This window comes from Dipodomys ordii, unplaced genomic scaffold, assembly GCF_000151885.1.
Source record: "Dipodomys ordii isolate 6190 unplaced genomic scaffold, Dord_2.0 Scaffold38, whole genome shotgun sequence".
NCBI lineage: Eukaryota > Metazoa > Chordata > Mammalia > Rodentia > Heteromyidae > Dipodomys > Dipodomys ordii.
The window spans coordinates 11,372,483-11,397,240 of NW_012267254.1; the positions used below are offsets into that span (position 1 = coordinate 11,372,483).

Below are 24,758 nucleotides of genomic sequence, written 5' to 3' on the forward strand. Positions count from 1 at the left end.
TAGGCAAAATGGACATAATAATCAAGTACCTGTTTGGTAGTGTCCTGAGCTATTCTAGTAGCCTTTGCTTGTCCTGGCAAAGCAGTAGGCTAGTCATTTTAGAAACAGGTGAATAAGTAGGTGGTATGAGAGTACTTCAGGTGGCAGACAAAAACCAATCAATGATAAAAGCTCAGGGTAAGAGTTTGCTAGTATCTGTGTGAGCTCAGTAAACACAATAAATTTGACTTTTTTTACATACCAGTAGTATACCCAGAACAACTATATTATTGGAGGTGATTTAACTTGGAGGGATTTTTAATCCTTTTTATAGATATGTTGCCAAGATGAGAATTTCATAAAGCCTAAAATCATACAAATGGGGGTTATACATTTAAGAATCTGACAGGTTTTAGGCAGAGATGGCACTTCGTAATTAAAATTGTTCTTTTTTTTTGAAATCGAAACCCAGCAATATCTGAAAGTATTTTCAGGTAAAATTTGTAACCCATATGGAGACTATGCATGAGCAGGAGCCCATCAGCCACCATTTTAAAGTTCCTGGTAAATGCAAGGGAAAAGGTAGAGAGGGAGGAAAGGAAAATGTATTGACATGTATTGCAAAGGGTATTATATGTTTTCCAAGAGAAGAGGCAGGCCTCACTTGATGCCTTCTTTCTCAATATACTGCAAAGCCTCAGCAGCCATTGGCACACATTTCCTTTGGAAATTTTAAATGTGTAGGAAAAAAAGTTGGGAAGAATCAAGCTAGACAATAGGCTCAAATATAATTGCTGTGTGTTGGCTTGATTGGCTGTACTTTATGGGTTATGTACCAGGTATGATAGTTAAAGACCTGCAGAAACGGATGAAGCCTATTTAAATATGTATAATAACAAGCAGTGTCCCAATGGGATCTTCTCATTTCTTTATTCAGAACAGATGTCTCAATCTGAATCTACTGATAGGGACTCCTTGTCCTTGGGGAGTTGAGGTAAAGACAAAGGGAAGATGAAGGACTCTCTCTGGAGCTGGAAGAAGGTTTTGTGAGACTAAATTTGGTTGAAAACATTTCCCTATCCTTTTTGCTCAGAATGGCAGCATTCCATGCAGAATTAATGCTCTTTCCCGGGGTTCATATACATCATTTAAAGGAGAGGGGAACTTTTTTTTTTTTATCAAAACAACAGACTTTTTCTGCCAAAACTCAGTGTAATCACCTGAGGAAGAGAAAAGAATATATGGCATCTGTTATCAGACCCTTGCTTGTCTTTTTTTTTTAGCTGGAAGGACAGATTGACTTTCTGCCTTTCTTAATGGAAAATAAATCTATCTTAGGATAGTGACAACCCAAGAGATAATTTCTTTTAGGCAGAGAAATGTCAGTGCAAGTACTATGGATAGAATTGCTCTTTGTCCTGGAATTTTGAAGGAATCTCAGCAATATGACCTAGAATCAAGCATACCCCAACACCATCTCCATTCCCCAAGCTATCTGCTGCCTTCTTAGAGGAACCAATCTGGATAACAACTTGTGTGGTCTTTCTCTCTCTCTTTTTTTGTTTTTTTTTTTGGGTCTGGTTGTGGGGCCTGAACTCTGGGCCTGGGCACTCTACCACTGAGCCAACTTCCCAGCCCTGTGTGGTCTTTCTCAAAACAACCCATCGCCTTTTTACTCTCAGTTGTATGACCTAAGAACATTAAGAATATGGCAGGTGTTTATTGAGAGGCCATCTTCTTTTTAATTTAGGCTTCAATATCATTAAAGAACTTTTTCTGACTCCTTTTCTCTCAACTTTTATCTCCTCTCCAAAGGCAGAAAACTATCACTGTTTATGTTTTTATATATTTCAAGGGAAAATTGGAAATGTATACTACATAATCCTGAAGATAAAAGGGAAGTGGAATGAGTATCTTGGACAGAAAAGCTTATAGTCCAACTTGATTGTAAGCCCCCTGAAGCCAGGCAAGGATACCATATGTGACTGATAGAACATCAAGCTTCCCATGAGCTGAGAGTCTTAGTGAATTGAATCAGTATGACCATTAGAAGTAGCACTAGACTAGAGTCATGAAACCTGAGTTGCCAAGCTATATGACTCTGTGACCTTGTCAAAATTCTCCTCTCATTTTTGTCATGTCTGTCTTATATTGGGATTTAGTTTTCTGATTTACCTAATGAGTATTTCTGGTGGACAGACTCAACTGGTTCTCATAGTTTTCTGTAGCATGAATTAAAATTTAGGCTGAAGGACATTTAAGAGCCAAAGTGCTTTTTAAATGCCCTCTTAACACAACTCCTAGGGATAGTAGGGGAAAAACAAAGGAGGGGGTACAATACTCAATAGGAAATGTACTCATAATTGTAACCCCTCTGTACAGTATCTTTACAATAAAACATTTAAAAAACTCTCCTATTTAGGGGACATAAAAACATGTGGTTTGTAAGCTATTGGAGCTAGGACAATTACTATATGGCAAAATCAAAGCTGCTGAAAGCAGGTAGACTAAAGTCCATAATGTTCTGCATAGCTTACATAATGGGGCACATTGTGTTCTACTGACGTTTTGTCTCAAAAATAGCCTTCTTAGAGATACAACATCAACTTTGATTTGAATTTCTTTAGAGGAAAAAAAAACCATTTAGGAATTGTCTGAAAAAAAAGTTGATTGGCTTTTTTATTCTTTAATAAATTTAATTCATTTACCTTTTTGAGACTGTAAGGTAGATTCTGAACTCTTTTGCAAAGCTATCTTCATCTCTGCCTTTCTTTATTTTTTCCCCTGATTTATTTTACATATTAAAAGCATAAGAGAAAATACCCTAAAGATAAATCAGTGTCTATCTGTGTAGTTTTTATATTCACTGCAAGAAATAGTTTCCTATTCTCCATTTTTTTTGCTTATTAAGTACTCTGGGAAATAATTAGGAGTTTTCTGTCCTTGTCCTTAAGCAACTTGCAAACCAAAAGAGATCAGGCCTACCAAAAATGCAAGCCTGTGTTTTCATCTTTCTTCATTTCTATCATTGATAGAAAAGTTGAAAACTTCCCTATGCCAAAAGATTAAAACTTGTACATGAAGATGAAGATACATTTAGCTTATGAGATCATCCCCCTAACAGAGTTTCTGTTTGAAGCATATGGATGTCTAGTTTTTGTAGCCACAGGTTGTAAAGTAGAAATTGCTTTCCTGTCAGTTCTTGCCAGTAATATTTTGTTATAAGCCCAGAACGCATCAAGAGAATGTTCTAACTCAGGAGAGGAAAGAGGACATTTCTTTAAGATCTTTTGCTGGCTATTACTTTTATCTTTAGTAGAAATAACAGGAGGTAAACGATAGAAATTTTTCTTCTCAAAATTTATCTTTGTGAAAATGTAGAGATTGGTTCTGAATTACTAAATAAATAAAGGGCTCTGTCGTCCTCAAGCTTTCCTTACTAACAAGTACACGAACTAGAAAGAGAAAGAGGTGTGTGAAGATTAAATGAATGCAGTACTGAGGATATGTCAGAAGAGAAATAAAACCTAGTAAGAAAGCTATTTGTCATCTGAATAATGTCAGAAAATCTGCTTTATCTTAAACCACTGTGTCTCATATTTTGGTCAGTGCTAATACTAATCTATTTATAGAGTATGACGAGTTTCTTTTGAGACACTACAGAGCTCTGATCATTCAGTTTTGATGGACTTGTAGAACTTATGGAATAACATATCAGGCACTGTGGGCCAGTTGAAATTAAACACCTAAATTTCTTGAAATGTTGTTATTGCCAAACAATTTTCTCTCCAGAATGAGTAGGGTCTGCAGTGCCTTTTAAATGAATTCCAACTATCTTTCACAATAGGATGGGCCTGAAAAGTCCTATGATGGTTGGGTGGTAGAGTGTAATGATTTGAAACACATGGACATTGTAGTCAAGGATCTGGATTCAAATTATTGTGTCACAACTAGAATGTTTGTAATCCTTTCCTATGCTGAAATTGCAATTCAAAAGTTGATGGTATTGTGTCTATAGGAGGTGGTTAAGTCATTAGCTTTCATGAATGAGTCGTACCTTTATTAAAAAAGACCTGAGGGACCTCTCACCCCTTCTACTGTGTGAACACTCAGCAAGAAGCTGCCATCTATGAGCCAGAGTAGATCACTACCAGACAATGAAATATTCCTTGTTCTTGAATATCACAGCCTCTACAAACATGAGGCTATTTTACTGCATTATAGAAGATAAGATAGTCAGTACGGGCTGTTTGGACTTTGACACATGACTTTAGTTGAGTCTTACTGTTCTCATGAGGTTGCCTCAAAGATATGTTGTGAGGACTAAGGTATAATGTTATAAACAGTTTAACGCAGTATCTAGTAACCAGGAAGGTATCTGATAATACTAATAACATGGTAGGCAATAATAAGAAGAAGAATATTACATGGTATTTTTCCAACATGAACTTAGTTTAGTTGAGAATTTGCGAGTCAGTATTGTTGCTAGAGGTTAATTCATTAAAGCAAAAAGTGACTGTTTGCTATATATCATGTAATGTACTAAGTACAGGGAAGAGTTAAAAGTAAGATAAGAAGCTGGGCGCAGGTGGCTCACGCCTGTAATCCTAGCTACTCAGGAGGCTAAGATCTGAGGATCACAGTTCAAAGGCAGCCTGGGCAGGAAAGTCCATGAGACTCTTAATCTTTTTTTTGGGGGGGGTCCGGTCGTGGTGCCTGAACACTGGGCCTGGGCGCTGTCCCTCAACTCTTCAGCTCAAGGCTATCACTCTACCACTTGAGCCACAGCGCCACTTCCAGCTTTTTTTTCCTGCTTATGTGGTGCTGAGGAATCGAACACAGGACCTCAGGCATGCAAGGCAAGCACTCTACCACTGAGCCACCTTCCCAGCCCCGTCCATGAGACTCTTATCTCCAATTAACCATCAGAAAAACGGAAGTGGCGTTGTGGCTCAAGTGGCAGAGTGCTTGCCTTGAGCTGAAGAGCTGAGGGACAGTGCCCAGGTCCAGAGTTCAAGCCCCACGACTGACAAAAAAAAAAGTGAGACAAGAAAACCTGGAACCCGAGTGTTGGGGAGACAAAGGGCATGAAAGAGGAGACTTTATCACCATCTTGTAAAGGAAGAAGTCTGAGCTCTGGGTCAAGATGTTTCAGAGTTTCTCCATGTCTTCAGAAATCATGTCATATGCTTTGCCCCTTGTTCAACCCTTTCTGTAATTAGAAAATCTCTTTCTCACTGTTGAGTTCACTTTAACCTCATGTGCAACTCAGCCCTGCCCCAGTTCCCAGGGCCAACCTTGACCTAAGACAGGAGATGATTGGCTCCGGTCCCACAGATGGAGGCTGAGTTTCAAGTTGCCATGCTGCTTGTTTGGCTAGAGGACAGTGTCCCAGTTTTGATACCTGGGGCCCAACCTCATTTTAAGCCTTAGTTCCCTTTTTGTGCCCTTATTTTTAGAAATGAGCTTCTGCCTTTGTGCTTGTTTCCAAAGGCCTGTTCCAAAAAACTTGTTTAGTGGCCCCAGTGCTCTGTAATGATTGGAGATCTGCACCATTTTCTTTCTGATTCACTTCTGAAGCAATACAGTCATTTTCTTGATGCCAAGTCCAATATATAGCCTGGACATTATCTCTTGACCAGCTAGGACTTCTCAGCGTATTGTACTCTCCAGCTCCCTGATTCCTATATCTTACTTTTTGTCTAAAAGAGATTTATTGTTGCAAGAAATCTTTATGTGTTAGAAGTAAGCCTCCGATACCATGAGCAGACTTGGATGAGCTCTCTAGTGATTGGTTCATCTTGTGGTCAGTTCTTAACATCCAGTTCTTCTTGTCTTGGTATGCCTCCTTAGGTTAGCTAAAATATGTCATTTCTGATCACAGACCCAAACCACTTAATACCAAGTAAATAAGAATCTCTAAAGATAACACCATGCCTCTCCTAAAACTCTAATTATTGGTATACTTTTGTAATTGGCCTATGACCAAACTCTGTATCTTCCATCACTTCCTTTTAGTATTCATTGAGCTCCTACTATGTTCCAGACTCTGGGATAGTGAATTGAGTCAGATATGTATTTTGTTCTCAAGGAGTTCATAGTGTACTAGGGCAGGTGAATTTGTAAATATGTCATTACAATATAGTTTCAGAAGTGCTATATCAATGCAAAAAGTTTGATAAAGAAGTCAAGGGAAGAGGTACAAACTCAAACTGCAGGTGGGAAATAAGATTGGGGAAGGCTTTCTGAAAGAGGTATCTTTTGGCTTCTGGAAAATGAGTACATGGCAGTAGATGGTTGAAGAGAGGGGAAAGTACTTCTAGGCATGCTTTAACTGAGAGCTTAGTACCTTCAGGGAACAACACATACTTTTTCTATAGTTGGAGCTTTGGGTGTGAAGGGGAAAGTATACAAGATAAAACTAGAGAAGTAGGCAGCTGCTAAAATATGAAGTGCCTTATTTGCTATGCTAAAGAATTTGAGTTTTATCCTGGTTTTGAATGTGGGAAATTGCAGTAATGTGGAGATTTGATTTGCCAGGATAAAAATAGAGACAGAGAAAACCAGTCCAATGACTGCCACATGGTAAAAATTCTTCCTCAGCACAGTGATGATGATGGTGATGAAGGGTGTGTCTGGATTGGAGAGAATTAGGGTTCACAGGACATGGTAAGATGGAAGCAATGAGATGAGATGGAGGAGTTGCTGAAGCAACTATGTGTGTGTATGATTTTGCTGCCAGAGATACAGAACATATAAAGAGTAGATTTTTAATAGAGGGAAGAATGTGCTTAACGTTGCTGAGTAAAGTCTCCCAATTCTACTTTCCTTTTAGTAAAATATTCCTGTTATTCAAAGGATGCTTTTTGATAATCTACCCATACAAGACTTCAACTGTAGAACACATTATAATTTGATGAATCTTATACTTGGAAATTAAATCTCCAATCTTAATTTTGCAATTGGAAAGCATGGAGTGAATCACAAATAGAATCTAACATACTTACCCCATAGACAAGTTCCCCAACCATGCCATTCCATATTTTAGTCTCTGGATCTCTTGCACCATATTTTCCATCACCAACAATGGACAATTTGTATTTGATCCTTACATGTTTGGCTATTTCATAGGCTAAATCTACACAATAGCCTTCATAGCGTTCATTTCCTTCCAGTTGCTCATGATTCTTCTTATACATTACATATGGTGATTCCTTGGGGACCAGAGAGAAGATCAAAAGATTATTCCTATACACTTTTCTAAAAGATGGTAAATGTCATAATATTTCCTCCTTTGTGGTTATTGAGCCTTGGTGTATGAAAAGGATCTTTAGTTTTTTAACAGTATAAGCAGAAGAGTTCAATTAACTGTATATTGGCCCACATATCTCTTGGAGTCCTTAACTAATGTTTTAATGAAGAAACAGTTATATTCCTTTCCAGAGTTTGAAATAAGGACTACTTTTCACTAGTAGTCTTTAATTTAGTTAAATTTGGTAGTGGTGTCTACCTTAGTTATAAGAAGGTGAATTGACTTTGATTTCTCATTTCCTAGGCAGTAACTACAACAATTCATTTTACTAGACATATGACCTCATGTAGTACCTAGGACAAGGTGAAGATGTAATCTATCTATTTATCTATCTATTCATTCACCCATCTATCTATGTAATTTTCTTGGTATCTATCTATCTATCTATCTATCTATCTATCTATCTATCTATCTATCTATCTATCTATCTATCTATCTACATATAGATATTTATTTAAATTAAAGGTCAACTTCAACCAAGTTTCTTTTCAGAGGTTTATATCTGTGCTATACTTATTTCTACCCTAGGTTTGTACTTCTTTCAATGAAAGCAAACCAGCTTTCAGAAAACCATTGTAAACCTAAGTGAGAATATTCTCTCATATTTTAATAATGTTTTGATTTTGTAGAAAAACTTTATGGAGAAAGCCTTGAAATGATATTATGACACAGGTAGGAGATTATTATTATAATCTCCCAATAAATTTTAACAGCAACAAGCTGAGGCTTAGAGAAGTTGTGACTTGTACAGTTATACAAGGAAGTGGTAGATATATTACAACCCTAATCTATTCTCTCCTCCACAGAACACTGCCTCTTTCCATGATGAAAAAATTAGATTTCAAATGCAGATGAAACTTCAGACCTACAGAGGTGGGGAGGAAGTAAAATGGAGAATGATGTCTGAACTGTTTCAAATTTGAGTTTTCCCCCTTATTTATTTAAAAATGATATTTGTCTCATCATCATGGTAAAATATTTTGATAGGCTTCTAAACTGCCCTGTTAGAAGTTCTCACTGCTTGAACTTATTTCCTATTGGCTGAATAATGCGTTTCAGAAGACTGAAGTCTTACTGTTCAGAAAGCCCATTTCGTCTCTACTACACTTACCAGAATGGTAGTCACTACAATGGTCCGGTTCTCTGCGGATGCACTGTCATTGCTGATTTGTTGATCTGAGAAAGGCACAAACCTTTCATACTCATTCCAGTAACCAGCCTAGAAAGAACAGATATTTAACCTGGATGTCTATTTTCACTGAAGAAATGCTGCATGAAATTTGAGTGTTATTGTGCAATGAATGTTTTTTCTGTAGTGTGAATCTTCCAGGGATTGATGCCCTGTTTCCTTCTGTCTTGCCACTCCTACCAGGAAACCATCATCAGGGCATGCATGCCATGTGTGTGCACGCGTGTGTGAGTGCACACACACATACACACACGGACACAGATAAACAGATGCTTTTTTAAAAAATCATTTACTCAGGAAAGTTCCCATACTCACCTCACCCTTTACTGATACTTTGTAAAGTAACCTAGCCCAGCTTTCTTTGACCTTTAAACTTTTATTGCAGAAAAATATTTTGAACTGTAGGAGGGTTGGAAGGTAAGAGTAGGGGGCTAGTGGGTATCCTGTACAAAATACACAACATATTTTATGTGCTGGGGTTTTCTTATATGGCTACTAAATTTTCACTTCATGCTTAACAACTATTAGGTAGACAGAACTAAATAGGTCATATAAATTTCAGTATAAATAGTCCTTTTGGTGATGGGTTGGCAAAATGGGAGGATATCTATTATTCATTAATCTTTTTACAAGATCATATGTAGTTTGGAAACTTGTTTACATAGATAACATACCATATCATTTGTAATTCTTTCCTTTGTTAAAGGAAACTCTTAATAGTGACTTGTTTTTGTACTGGTCCTGGGGCTTGAACTCAAGGCCTGAGAAATATCCCCGAGTATTTGTGCTCATTTTGGCATACTACCACTTGAGCCACAGTGCTACTTCCAGTTTTCTGGTGGTTAATTGGAGATAAGAATCTCAGTGACTTTCCTGCCTATGCTGGTTTTGAACCACAATCCTCAGATCTCAGCCTCCTGAGCCACCTGCGCCTGGCTAGGCTTTTTTTTTTTTTTCTAAATAGCTAATTGATGATAACCATTCTTATGAACTTTCCTGCCCAGGCTGGCATCTAACCAAGATTCTCACAGCTTAGCCTCCTGAATAATTAGGATTATAAGCATGAGCTACTGGTACCCAACAGTAACTAGTTTTATAGGACCAGCTTCAGAGGAAAATCTTCCTTTAAAAATGTATAGATGATGCTGTACATCACTTTTATAATAACAAAGTAAATAAAAATTAAAAAAATGTGTAGATGGATAATTTTGATTACAAATCCATATATCTCATTTATGCTTCTCATCCGACGAGAAGGAAAAATGGTAAGCAGAGTTTAGTTTGTGTTGTTTCCTAACACTCAATTTCTTGTATGTTGGTGTTGTCACTTTTGCAGAGAATTTGTTTGGATATTTGTTTTGGTCACTTACTTTTCGAGATCCAGAGACTTTCATTTCATATACATCAATGGTGTAATTTGTCCTACGTCCATAAGTGTCAAACTGGATGTTTCCAGTCATTCCTTGTACTTGCACCTAGTATAAAAGAAAATAAAATGCAAAACTTTTATAATACCACTACAATACTGTCTTCTAGAACTCTGGAATGGGATCCAATGACACATAATGAAATATTAGAGATTTTTCTTTTCTAAATAGTTTGGGCTGGTCTGGAACATTCAGCACTCTTGCATCCATCCTCAAAGTGCCCCAAGTGCTGAGATTACAGGCATTCGCCACTATGTCAGAGGAAATCTAACGAGAATTTTAATTTCAGGACATTGAAGTCTATACAGCACATCAAATCTTTACAGAGAAATGTACTCATTACCTTACTTATATAACTGCAATCCCTCTGTATATCACCTTTACAATAAAATAATATAAAATTTAAAAAATTTGCATTTTAATAGTTTTTTATTGTGAAAATACGGTACAGAGGGGTTACAATTACATGAGTAAGGTAATGAATACATTTCTTATCAAGCATTGTTGCCTCCTCCTTTGTTTTTCCCTTACCATCCCTGTCCTCCCATCTCCACAACTACACTCCCCCCCCCTTGACAAAGTTGTAAAATTCAGTTTTTGACATAACATCTTGTACATCTCATTGTTGCAATGGGTCCACCTGTATCCCTATTTAAACCATTTGTTTTTTCCCTTTCCCTCCCCAAATTATACCAGCATCAAATGCAGTGAAAACAGGGGTTATATCGTGGGGGAGGGACATACAAAGCAACAAAGATATCACCTTATAAATATGTTAGAAACAATAGCAAGAAAGAAAAATCACTTGAGTCCTTATCTTGAAAATCCCAATTTTTTTATTATGTTGTTTTTTTTTTTTTGTCCGGTCGTGGGACCTGAACTCTGGGCCTTGGTGCTGTCCCTCAGCTCTTCAGCTCAAGGCTAGCACTCTACCACTTGAATCACAGCACCACTTCCGGCTTTTTTCTTTTTGCTTATGGGGTGCTGAGGAATCATGCGCAGGGCCTCATGCATGCAAGGTAAGCGCTCTACCACTGAGCCACCTTCCCAGCCCCCCAATTTTTTTTATCTGCAGTATTTTCTTCATACACATTTTAGTGATCACACTTTGGGTATGAGAAGCATTTACTTAGATGATGCAGTAAGAGCTTTACCACTACTTTAGAAAGACCTAAATCTTCTGGATACATATCTCATCTTACCACTTACTAACTAGATGACTTTGGATACATTCCCTAATATATTTTTTTACCTCAGTGAATGGGAAATCTACCTATCTCTTAAAGTTGGTGGAAGATTGAGTTACATGTATGTAATGTTTTGAAAATATCTGGCATGTAGTAAACATTGTAATACATGCTAGGTGTATTATTAGTAATCAAAATGAATTGTTACTTGGAAAAGTTACACAATTACTACCTTATTACAATGATAAGAATGACTGTTACCTCTTATTTAACCTAATTTTAGGTGCAGACAGGTAGCAGAGAGCTAATCTCTGGAGGAATGGTTGAAAGATTGATGACATTTTTAACTGTAAAGCATCAGCAATATAGAGCTCTAGGCAAGAAAGACAGAACTCCTACTGGGGATGCCAAATGCAGATTTCATGTAGGCCACTGAGTCTGGGCCTATCTCTGCTGAGAGGAGGGTTTTTACCTGTTTTATAGTTCATGGACATTGGATGAACAGCCCTCTGTAGATGGAAGTCATTATTGTTAATGTCTTACTAATTTTGTGTGTAAGGTCAAAGAATTTGCTTCAAACTCAAAGAATCTGTCTTGCTATCTCAGGATAAAATGATGGAATATATTTTATCTTACTTATAGAAAATGACAAGCAGTCAAATAAGTCAGAAGTAGTAATGGGCTTGTGCTGAAGAAGGAAAAAATAATGCCAAATATTAGGAAACATTTTTTTTTAATCGGTCGTTGGGCTTGAACTGGGCCTGAGCGCTGTCCCTCAGCTCTTCAGTTCAAGGCTAGCATTCTACCACTTGAGCTACAGCACCACTTCCAGTTTTCTGGTAGTTTATTGGAGATTAGAATTTAACAGACTTTCCTGCCCGGGCTGGCTTTGAACCTCAATCCTCAGATCTCAGCCTCCCGAGTAGCTAGGATTATAGGCGTGAGCTACTGGCGCAGGCTAGGAAACAGTTTTTTTTTTTTTTTTAAAGGGAAGGAGGCTTGCTCACTACTGGTAGGACACTGTGAAATTCCCATTGAAAAAGTACACTAACGTAACTGGAAAAAAAAGATGATGGTTTATCTGAACCAAGAAACCAAAGCATTATTGCCAGCCTGAGCTTGCAAAAATTGTGAAACAGTACTTCTTAGTTAAAAAAAACTATCTTTGACAAGACAGTAATTACCTAATGCAGTTAGATAGAGATAGATATATTCATTTTGAACATTGAATTCCAGAAGAATTAGGCAGGGCAGAGACAATAGAATAAGAACTTATTAAGGAAATCTTTCATTATTGAAAACACAAAGGGCTTCAATTCTCATTGAGATTCATATGTTTTCTGAGACAGGAAGAGTGGAAATATGGTGGAGGAAGTGAATATGTTCAAAGTGGAATGTGTGAATGTATGTAAATATAACAATAAATCCCTTCATGCTATAAATGTATGCTAATTCAAAACTAAAATAAAAAAGAATGATATATTTCTAAAGACCCAATTTATCTAAATAGTGTTTATGAACCAGACAGTTAAGATATGTCCATGATATGCCAGACCTTATGATTCCAACATTTGGTGAGCAGGAGTAGAATTTGACTATGAGTCAAAGAGAAGTCTATTTTTTAAGGCTATAGTGTGGTATTGAACATCAGTGACAGTTTCCCACATTCCATCTGGGAGCCCTTCTTTAATTCATAGGCCTTTGTAAGACTTTACCATAACATTTTAATCATCTATGGGTTTCCAACTCCCCTACTAGATTTAGAGCATCTTACGACGAGAGACATTCTGTTTCTATGTTCTTAAGAACTGATCCAGTGGCTAGGATAGACCAGGTGCTCATATATCTATACCCAACAAGTCTCAATATCTTAGAGTCTGTGGCAGACAACTCAGTAAACCATGCTAAAGCTGATCTTTATACCACTTGCAGAATGTGAGGAGGAATAATTATCAAACATGAAAGTGGCTTTAAGATATTTTAAAGCACTTATTTACGTATTAGCAATTTAAATGTGAGCTTCTCTGATTTCATACTTGTATACAAATATGGAGCCTGATATATACTTTGCAGGGGCTCCAGAAATATTAGCTGAATAAATGATGTGGTTAAATATTCATTAACGGACTCCTTAGGAGTCTTGATCAGGAAATGTTTTGTTTGCCAGTGTTTTTTTCAAAGAAAAGAATTATCTATTGAGAAACAACTGCGTGCTAATCATAATGAGGGATATGTTTACATCATGCAATTTCATCTTTAACTCACGTGAAAAACGATTTCTTCTAATGTAGTAAAACATTTAGTATTTCAGATAAGCCTCCTTGTGAATAGTGCATTTTTACGGAGGCACTGTCTACTTTTAGAAAAGGCTAATACATTCTAGAATCTCTGGAGTAATAGAAAGAGGTTAGCCTGTAGAAAGAGGTCAAGGATCCTCTTGCTGAGTGTTTGATCATCAAGACATAGTAAGCAAGGTTTCTTTCCTGGCTTATAGCTTGAGCTTTATCAGTGAGTTAGACATGCTGAAACTTTTCTGTGTAATAGTATGTTTGACCTCATTTACATTTTTAAAATATAATTTTATTGTTATTATTAAAGTCTTGTACAGAGGGTTTTCCACTTCCTAAGTCAGATAATGAGTACCTTTCTCTTTTTGGACAATGTCACCCCTTCCTTTGCTTTTTTCCTAGTTTCCCCCTCTCAGCCCTACCCCTCAAGTTGATCTATTTTTGTAGCCAAATTAATTTCTGATTCTTCATTCTAGTGGCTAACTTTCTTTTTTTCTTTTTTTTTTTTGGGTCCAGTCGTGGGGCTTGAACTCTGGGCCTGGGCACTGTCCCTCAGCTCTTCAGCTCAAGGCTAGTGCTCTACCACTTGAGCAACAGCACCACTTCTGGCTTTTTGCTTATGTGGTGCTGAGGAATTGAACCCAGGGCCTCATGCATGCAAGGCAAGCACTCTACCACTGAGCCACCTTCCCAGCCCTAGTGGCTAACTTTCTATTTTAGTTGATGGTTGTTTGTGTCAGGAATGGGCAGTCAATTGGAGATGTTGGCTTTTGCCCCTAGGGGTTTTGTTAATGAAACTTCCTTTTGATTCACTCAGAGGGAGTTTTATATTTCACTCATCATTATGTTTTACCTGACAATACAAATCTTGTAACTTCTATGAAGGTTGAATTTAATTAACTGCTCTTCAAATCCTGCAATGCTACCTCCATGAAACTATACTTAGGGCATTTGCTAGGGAACTGACAATGACTTAAAAATCTGCATGATGGGAGAATGAGTCAGATCTGTTTCTTGGAGAGAGACACAGAGGCTACTAACCCCTTTTGAGAATACTTTCAACTTGGCAAATTCAAGGTAGCAGTAAGAGAGCTAACTCTACAAAAGTATGTATGTTATGAGGCTGTTATAAATTCTTTATTGCTGAGTTATTCATAACATTATTATTGCCTATCTCTTTGTTCATTTGGATGTCCCAAACATCAGGATAATTAAGTAGTAGTAAGATATTCTTATACTTTTGAAGGCTTGTTTTGAATGTATGCAGTCCTTTGTGAAAGGCATAGAGGCAAGATTCAGAGAGTGCTCTTGTTTGACTCGCTGAAATGGGTGGGTGATGCTGCCCCTACTGTAAATAATGAAATCTGTTCAAAGGACACTTTGGAAGCCTTGAATTACCTCCCATGCAAGAAATACTAAAAACAGTCAAATAGGGTCTTACCATTTTCAGAGCTCTCTCAATATCAATTCCTTGACTCCAGGGTACAGCAGGGTTTGCTAAGCAGTCTCCAGCACTACCTCTCCGGGACACATCTACTCGCTGCCTCCTCAGGTAGCGGAAGGCTTCTGCTATGACCAGTATTGCGTCGTGCGTCAATGCAGATGTATACTAAAATGGATACATGGCAAACAAGATATTTTGACAAATGACATACTTACAACTTGCTTTAGTTCCTCAAAATTTTCATCCATCTCTTATCTTTTCTCAAACGAAGCTGTCATCCTAATTATTTAAGTCAGGAGATCTCTCTGGGTGAACCTGACTTTGATTCATTCTAGAAGGATGCCTCTTACCTGATGTTGCATGTGTTCAGATTATTAAGATCGAATGAAAGGGAATCTGTCTCTTGCTCTCAATACTGTTTCATATTGAGTGAGTGACTATTAAGAGGCTGGGTCTTTTGTAGGGAAAGAAATATGTGGGATGTTGAAGGATGACATGTATAGATTGGAGAGGAAACAGCATATCCTAAAGCAATGCTGAGTTATTGCTGTTTGTAATAGAAAATTCAGATCTGCTGTTTACTTAGGGGAAAATGGAAATAGCTAAGTTAGACAGCTTGAAATTAATTTGGAGGGAAACATTAATCATTTCTGTCTGGACCTTGTTTTTTAGCAAGCTAGGACCTCTGGCCAGCAATAAATCAGTTTTTGTTTCCTGGGGGGTAGCAAAAACCAAAGTTAGTTTTCAATTGTAGAAAATTACAATTGTTATTGAGTTTTAAATCTGATAACGTTGACAATTTGTAGGCAACATTTCATGATGCTACTTCTTGCAGGCGAAAATACTTACTGCTCTGTTCCTTGGATATACTGTTATGCTCTATTAGAGATGAGGCCAATGACTTAATAGAAGAGATTTGATTATCCGCAATTTGAAATGTGGATGTTTTTCATTAAATGAATCAAAACAAAATATGATTTAAAAAAGCTATCCTCTATTTTGCAGAGGTGACAAATTTTGGTAAAATTTAGAATCCCTCTGCCATCTTTAAAAATATCCTGGGAGGAGTTCTCATATCAAGTATATCCAAGTACAAATTGGGAGTGAATATATTGTCTTTACAGTTTTCAATTTAGTCTTCTCATGTTACTCTTCTTTCAGAAGCAAATCATCAATGATGACTACAACAACAAACTTTCATGAAAAAAAATCTTTGTTTCTGTCCAGCTCAACAACAATACTACCTACTCTCATGTGATTTTTTTTTTTCATTCGTGGGGCTTGAACTCTGGACCTGGGTGCTGTCCCTCAGCTCTTCAGCTAAGGCGAGAACTCTACCACCACTTCTGGTTTTCTGGTCGTTAATTGGAGATAAGCGTCTCATGGACTTTCCTACCCAGGCTGGCTTTGAACTGCGATCTTTAGATCTCAGCCTCCTGAGTACCTAGGATATAGGTGCGAGCTACCCGTGTCCAGCTAGGTGATTTATTTCTATCCAACTGTTAGTAACTTTAATGTAGTCCCTCTCAATCTATGCTAAGTGAGCTATTTAATTTTCTATTTTATTTAGTTTCCACTTAACCAGATATAAGAATATCTATTTCCTAAACAAACAAAAGCCTTAAAAGGAAATGTTTATAAAATGTAGGTGCAAATTGTATTCCAGCATTTTAGCCTTAGACAATTTTCTTTCCTACAAGGAAATAATGAGCATCAATTTTAATGTGGGCTTTTTTCTAATAAATTAAATGAAAGATTCTATAATAATGCTAAGGAAAAGCAATCTGAAAGTTGTAACTATCTCTTTAGCTATTCAATTTTCTTAAGTTTTTTAAAGGCTCTTACTTATAAGCCATCAGATTTTTTCTTAGCAGTTTCTAAAACATTATAGTACAAACATCAGTTACTATCAATGGAGATTATCTTCCTTCTGTACAAGTTATACAGTATGAACATACTACTCTGAAGTATACTTTTTACCTTTGTGCATTTTGTTTTACATAACAGTGCCTGGCACAGTATAGTAGCTACCTAAAATGTTGCACAAATGAATTTACCTCTAATCTATAACCTATGGATAGCAAATCAAGGAATTAGAAGTATTATGAAAATCTAAATTTGTAAAAGTTCACATAACTGTAGTATGAAGGTAAATATCAGTTTAGCATGTTAAAATTAATTGATTATAGGGATTTCTCATTGGAGTTGTGGCCATATATACTGAATCCAGATAGAATACTTGATCTGAATGCAAGGCAGCATGTTTTACAGTGGTACTGTATTAGGGAAATCTGGCAAGTATAATCACTATATCCACAGGGTACCACTTAACTGGTAAGTTACCTAATGAAATGATAAATATGTTTAACTCAAAACTTTTCTAGAACATACCAATTGTGTAAAGTAAGAACTCACTTGTTTTAGGTGGATCTGCACATGTGATACAGGATGTATTTGTTCTCTGGTATTTGTTCCCTACTTTTCTTCCCTTTGCTTTCCTTTCCCTTTCTTTTTCCTTTTCCTTTTTCCCCCCTAGGGAAGGGTCTTAAATCTAAATGATCCCTCAGTTTACCTCATATCCGTGGTATATATATTTTTTACTGTAACAGGAAAGAAGAATATATAGTCAATTTTGTACTCAAATCACTGCACTGAGGGAATGAGTTATTTTAAAAATACATTTGAAGGATCGTTTGTGTAACATGAATAATTTTCCCCTAATTTATCTGTTTTAATTCCTGAGTTTTAAATAATAGGATTTCTAGCCATAGGGGAACACATATGAAAAATATGTATTCTGAGCATGAATTTTCTGCTTTTAATATTCTTATCTTGATTTTGTGAAAGTGAGCAACTTAGGTAATCTAATTAATTTTAAAGATAATTTTAAAAGCAGGAAAATATTTCTATTGCATAATATTCACATATACACATACATACATATGAAACACACCTAATTCACTTGGGTGTTTTGAGATTCATGGATCTTATTAACACAAAGCAATCACATAAATAATGTAAAATCTAATTTTCTGTTTCAGACTATCAATCTTCCTTACTTATTCCCACTGCTTTCATCGTTTGACTGACTCAGGTTCTTGTAGAGTTGTAAATTATTGTGAGCATATTACAAATGAAATTCATTAAAAATTAAAGTAACTTACTCCAAAATACTGAATTTTAAAATATTACATTCTCTATAGCTTCTTTGGTTCGGAGCTTAGTTTTCAAAATCAAGAGTATCAACTGCAGTTTTTTTTTCTTTTCAGCTCCCCAAATCACTTCTGCATAAAGACCAATTGATCAAAAGATGACCCTAAGTACATAAGGGCCATATGTAAATACTTTGAAAAGCTGGCCTTAGGTTTCTATATGCTGCGGACCATTACCTTTAGTGGTGCATTCTTGGCTTCAGGAAATTCTCTTTCATCTAACCTCACCCAACGTTGTATGAACTGCTGGACCATAGGGTTTTCATTGTTGACAATCTGGAAACCTGTAATATTGGCTCCGCCATGCATGACTCTTTCCAGCAAAATGTCAGTAAAACCCTGAAAAGATAATGAAAGGGAATCATGATTGTAGGAGACCATGTGTTCCTACTTACTGTATCTATTTGAGTACTAAAGATGAAATGGAAATTTCCTTCCTTAGAATTACTTACTTGCAATAAAGAAGCTGTTGGATATGAAACTGGTTCTTAGAGTACCATGTCTGAAGCTATAGGTAACATAAAATATGCAGCCTTCCATTTTACCATCTTTTATTTATTGTAGCTGCTACAGAGACAAACATAGGTGCCAACTTCAAGCAAATATTTTGTTTCATTTACCTGTATTTTCAGTCTTTTTTCACTGAGTAAAAATATAATACTTTATGTAATTGGAAAATGTTGAACAAGTTTGATCCTAATGAGATCTATAAAAATCTTTTCTTTAGCTTAACATGCCAAAGACAACAGATTGCTTCAGAGTCTAGTGATGAGTACTTTAGACATTTTGTAATTCACAGCAATACCGGTGAGTGAAAGTGATAGCTTGGTTGTATTAAAAAACCCTAATATATGTCTAATGTGTGTCCACCAATGAGTCTTGACATCTGCATAGCATCTACCAGTTGCTTTTTTTTTTTTGGGTCCGGTCGTGGGGCCTGAACTCTGGGCCTGGGCACTGTCCCTCAGCTCTTCAGCTCAAGGCTAGCGCTCTACCACTTGAGCCACAGCGCCACTTCCGGCTTTTTTCTTTTTTTTTTTGCTTATGTGGTGCTGAGGAATCGAACCCAGGGCCTCATGCATTGCAAGGCAAGCGCTCTACCACTGAGCCACCTTCCCAGCCCCTACCATTTGCTTTTTACCTTGCTTTTACTACCATTGGTTATCATCTCCTGAAATAGTCGCTTCAGGATTCATAACTAAGACATTTCCTTCTGGGCGCCACCAGTTCCATTGGATATTAATGTCTTAGTTACCACACCCAAGAATTGGTACTACTTCTATTGGATTCTTATCTTCTGCTTATTGCTGTTAATATGTTAGACTCCTTAATGCACTCCGGCTAGCTTTCTATTCATAAGGAAGTAAGGAGAGTTCTTCTTTGTTAGATACCCTCAACATTTTAAAGTGAGAATATTTAAATACATAGAAGCTTAGTGAGAATATTTAAATATATAAAAGCCTCGAAAGAAGAGTACAGTAAGCACCCATATAGTCACTCTTCATAGTTAAATGTTAATTTATTCCTAATTGTCCGTTAATCTGTTTCATTTTTAGGATGCACTTCAAAATAAGTTGTAGATATTACACTTTACCCATTATGAATTCAGCATGTAGTTGCTAACTAAAGTTCAATGTTTGTGTATAGTTATTTTTTCTTTCTCTTGATTTACAGGTTAAAATTTACATCCAATAAAATGTACAAATCTTTATTTTCTGTTTTTTTTTTTGGGTCCGGTCATGGGGCCTGAACTCTGGGCCTGGGCGCTGTCCCTCAGCTCTTCAGCTCAAGGCTAGCGCTCTACCACTTGAGCCACAGTGCCACTTCCGGCTTTTTTCCTTTTTGCTTATGTGGTGCTGGGAATCGAACCCAGGGCCTCATGCATGCAAAGCAAGCGATCTATCACTGAGCCACCTTCCCAGCCCCAAATGTACAAATCTTAATTGTACCACTCAGTGGGGTTTGAATTCCCTATTAATTATTGAAATGCATATCATTTATTCTTTTTTTGGAAGTCTAGAAACATTTTCTTGAAGTATAATAATCATATGGAAGACTAAACCAACCTTCAATGTATATCTTGATGAATATTCACAAACTCAATACAAGTTTAGACCCAGTATTCAGAAATGTCCCTGAATCATTAATTTTACATTTCTATAACATGAGTCACAAGACAACCTTAGGAAATACTTTTGTGAAACGTATTTCTCAGTTGTTATTTACAGCCCCTTTTATCTTCATTTCATATATGGAATAGGAGGCCAAGGAAATTGGACAGTAAGCCAAGTCATTTGATTTGTTTCACTGAGAATACCTCCTCCTTCCTGATAACCACAAAGTGTTTTATGAATTAATACTAAATTATTATGATAATATTCTTCCAAATGCCTTCTTTATGAGAGAAAGTAGGACTCAGTGTTTGCTTCCATTTGTTATTCTTTGAACTAAAAGAAGCAGAGACTAGCTCGTGTGCAAAGTCTAGTCGCTACTATCATTAGAGCTCGAGCATGTTCCTTAACTCTTTCTTTCCTAAACAGAAGTACAAATAAAAATGGAAGACAAAACTTAAGTGAATACCTTTAATTAAGATGCTGCCAAACCATATTTGACAGTAACAAACAACACATGAGAAAACTGACCAACTATCCATCTTCCTGCCATTGTGATCAGAGTTTAGCTTGTATCATAAAAGCCTGGACTGGAGAATCAGAATTCATTTCCTTGGGAAGAAGTGCTTTTAAACCTTTCTGTTTCCAAGTGTAACTGACCAAAGGTACACTAGAAAGCTAAGCAATGTGTCCCACACTGATAAGCATCCTGTTTACCCCAAACCCATAGCATACTAAAATAGTAAGCAGGATTAAAGTGAATGGAGGGAAAAAGGACCCCAGAAGTCTGACTTCTGCCTTAAGGCCCAGAGTCAGATTTGCTCTTCTACTTACTCCCAAGAATCTTCACCTTGTCACATCCACCCATACCTTTCTCTCTTAGAAGTCTTCTTTCTTCAGGGAGCATATTGTAATTTGAAAACGCTTTTATAGCCCTACTGTGTACTCATTCTGTAACAATATTTCAACCATAGCACAGAGGACCTACACGTTTCTCAGTCAATCCAGGTTTTATGACAAATATAGCCAGGAATGAGTTCTGGTACACATTAAGCTAAAATTAGCACGATGTTCCTGATGATTGCGCATTATGCAAATCAGCCTATGGAAGATCACTGCAACCCTTTCTTCTTACTGAAAAGATCTCAATATCACTAGTTCCTACTGAGTGCCTTGAAGTCTTATTAGGGAACACTTGAAGAAAGCATGTTAGTGTATCCCATTGTACAAAGTAAAGAGAGCAGAAGTAGGTGGAAAAACAAATGAGACAACAGATGCTTAAGTACATAAAAGAGCTCCCATTGCTAAATGGCAAGAGTTGATTGGCTTCTAATCCTAATTCTGTTCCTACCTATTGGTGCACAATTTGCTTGTTCAAAATTTCTGTCAGATTTCATAACCTGAATATCATTCTAGTGCTCAACATTTAGGTATAGCAACCCCCAGTGCTCAGAGATAATCCACAGCATATTTTCCCTAAGCCCTATGAAGTGGTAGAAGACAGAAGTAAGGAGAAAAGTTTGGCAAAAGTTTCAGTGTTGGAAGCATAACTCATAGTTCCTCCTTAAGACTTGGTGAACCAAAGTACTCAAGGTGGTCAACTTAATTCTAAGTCTCTCAGAAGACCCCCAAAGAAACTAACATTCAATAAATGACCACTAAACATATGGTCAGCAGAAAGGGAGAATAAGAAGGTGGAGGTCATCAGAGAAGAGGTCGCTAAGGAGAATGATGTTGCTGGCTCCTGCTCATATTCCTACATAGATTCCAATTTTGAAAAATATGTTTATCATTATTTCTCTTTTAACTTCTTAGAATCTATTGTAATGTACAACCATAGCTGGCAAAGTTGTTTGTTGAAGCCCAAGACCATCCACCTCATCAGTGAAATCACTAATGTAACAATGCTAACCAGTAGCTACACAATAGGTAGGAAATAATGAATGGCAGAGAGTAGAAGGAATGAAGTATACAAGAGAGGATAGAAACTAAAAAAGCAGGAAATGCTGGACTCCTGTCCTCCGTATCTGCTATCCAAAATTTAAGATACTATTTGTTTCCATAATTTGTTAGACTTTAGTCATTGGGCTGGACACAATCCATATGGTATTAATACTGAGGCTTTGTATCTTTGATACCAATATAAAAACAATAAAATAGAACAGAGACCATACAACTCACATAATATATAAAAAGAGAAATAAAATGCAAGTAGGATATTGGAACTTATGAGAAATATTCTGATTTAATGAGAAGATTTCTGGCTAATGAGTATTTATATCCACCCATGTGATTAAGACATTTCACTTGTCTATGATTCTTTTTGTTTTTGTTTTTGTCAGTCATGGGACTTCAACTCAGGGCCTGGGTACTGTCCCTGAACTCTTTTGCTCAAGGCTAGTGCTTTACCACTTTGAGCCACAGTGTGACTTCCAGTTTTCTGGTGGTTAATTTGGAGATAAGAGTCTTATGAACTTTCCTGCTCCAGCTGGCTTGGAACCACTATCCTCATATGGCAGCCTCCTGAGTAAGATTACAGAGGTGTGCCACACTCACCCAGCTTGTTTATAATTCTTTACAGAATTCACTTCTTGATTGGCTATACACAGACCTTGAGGAGAAATATTGATGAGGGCCTCTAAAAGGCTATTTACAGGCATTAACCCAATAGAAGTGATCTTTAAAAACCTGGATGAAAAGGGCAGAAAATAAAAGATGACAGTTATAGAAATTAAGTGTTAGGATATAGTTTCTGGCTGGGGGAATACATCGATGGACATTATTATCTCAGTACGTTAAGGCATTTAACTTGTCTAACAACTCTTACAAGATTCCCCCCCCCCTTTTTTTTTCTTCTGGCACTGAGGTTTTGTGGTACAAAGAATTACTACTACTTGAGCATGCTTCCAGCCCTTTTAACAATTTATTTTTCAAATAAAGTCTTGAATTTTTGCCCAAACTGTTCAGGAATGTGATTCTCCTATTTATGTCTCTCCCCACCCCCTGTCCCCTGAATGACAGGTACTCACCACCACCTCATGCTTATTGGTAGAGATGAGATCTCACTAACTTTTCCCATGTGCTGCCTTCAAACCATAATTCTCCTGATCTCTGCTTTCTCAGTAGCTAGAATTACAGGCATGAGCCACATGTCCAGCATCAGATTTCCCTTTAAGAGTTGGCCAGATAAAGGTTTCAATTGAAAATACTGACTGAGTCTCTTGAAAAGCTCTGCAGATACACTAGTACAACAAACATAAGCATCAAGCATTTTGGTCAATCAAGCGGAAAACAAAGGCTTAAGGTTAGTGCTAGAATGATGGAAACTAGGAGAGAGGTGTTGAATGAAGGCAGGAGTCAGCTGGCTCCTGGACTACTTTCTATTCAAATTCAATTTTGTATTGCATGTACAGTTTCCCATTTCCCATTGACACTTTATATTGTGAGAAATTATAGTCTCTGAGGATTGAAAATAGGCCTAATTTTTCCCACAGGCTTAACAAAGGCATTAATGGGAAAGAGGTGACCAAGAAACAATTAGCAAGCCTGAAAACATTCATTTAGATGGAGTAAAAGTGAGAGACTGAGAACCACACAATATCTGAAACATAAAGTAAATAAAAAACTCAAAAGAGCTTTGGAAGAAATAAAGAAGTTAAGAGAGAAGGGATGTCTGATGGGCTAATTGACTCCCAATTTGCTATTTTCCCTTCTAACATGGTCCAAAGTATGTTGTCTTTTGTCACATTTCTAGTTTCTATTTTGACATATGTATGTACAGTTTACAGATACTAACAACAGATGATTACTTGGAAAATTTTAACAAACATGATAACATGAAGAACTTCCCTTCTAGTATTTTATAAATACCTTTTAATTAATATAAAATACATTTTTTTCTAATACATTTAAAATATAATTTTATCTTGGACAAATATTTCTAGATTTGATGATTGATAAGCACATAGAATGCATAGGAGAGGGAGACTTGATTATTTGAAAAGGTTGGTTTCCCTTATTTGCAATAACTAGTATATGTCTGGGATAAGCAGAAAAGGTCAGATAAGATGATGTTAAATGAAATGAACCCCAAGATAGGGACACAAGTGGTTTTTTCTTCCTTGCTATTGTTTCTAATATATTTATAAGGTAACATGTGATTTTTTTTGTTGCTTTGTATGTCCCTCCCCCATGGTATAACCCTTATTTTCACTATATTTGATGTTGGTATAATTTGGGGAGGGGAAAGGAAAAAACAAATTATTTAAATAGTGATACAGATTGACCCATTGCAACAATGAAATGTACAAGATGCTATGTCAAAAAATGAACTTTACAATTTAGCCGTGTGTGTGTGTGTGTGTGTGTGTGTGTGTGTGTAGTGCTGAGGAGGTGGGAGGGGAGGCAACAATGCTTGATAAGAAATGTACTCATTACCTTGCTCATGTAACTGTAACCCCTCTGTACAGTATTTTCACAATAAAAAAATTAAAATAGGGATACAGGTGGACTCATTGTAACAATGAGATGTACAAGTCGTTATGTCGAAAACGAACTTTACAACTTTGGTGGGAGGTGGAGGCGTGGGTTGGGGTGGGGGTGGGGGATG

At 36.8% G+C, this 24,758-nt stretch overlaps 1 protein-coding gene across 3 annotated transcripts in view; it reads right to left on the minus strand.

The window, feature by feature from the left end:
• Gria3 (glutamate receptor, ionotropic, AMPA 3) overlaps window positions 1-24,758 on the minus strand; it is a 286,749-nt gene that overhangs the window by 76,153 nt on the left and 185,838 nt on the right. For all 3 annotated transcript variants that reach the window (XM_013018079.1, XM_013018080.1, XM_013018081.1), the window contains exons 6-10: window positions 18,216-18,377; window positions 14,824-14,991; window positions 9,851-9,955; window positions 8,403-8,510; window positions 6,987-7,193 (exon numbers count right to left, since the gene is read on the minus strand). In XM_013018079.1, coding sequence (XP_012873533.1) covers window positions 6,987-7,193; window positions 8,403-8,510; window positions 9,851-9,955; window positions 14,824-14,991; window positions 18,216-18,377 — 750 coding nt within the window. The remainder of the gene's footprint in view (window positions 1-6,986; window positions 7,194-8,402; window positions 8,511-9,850; window positions 9,956-14,823; window positions 14,992-18,215; window positions 18,378-24,758) is intronic.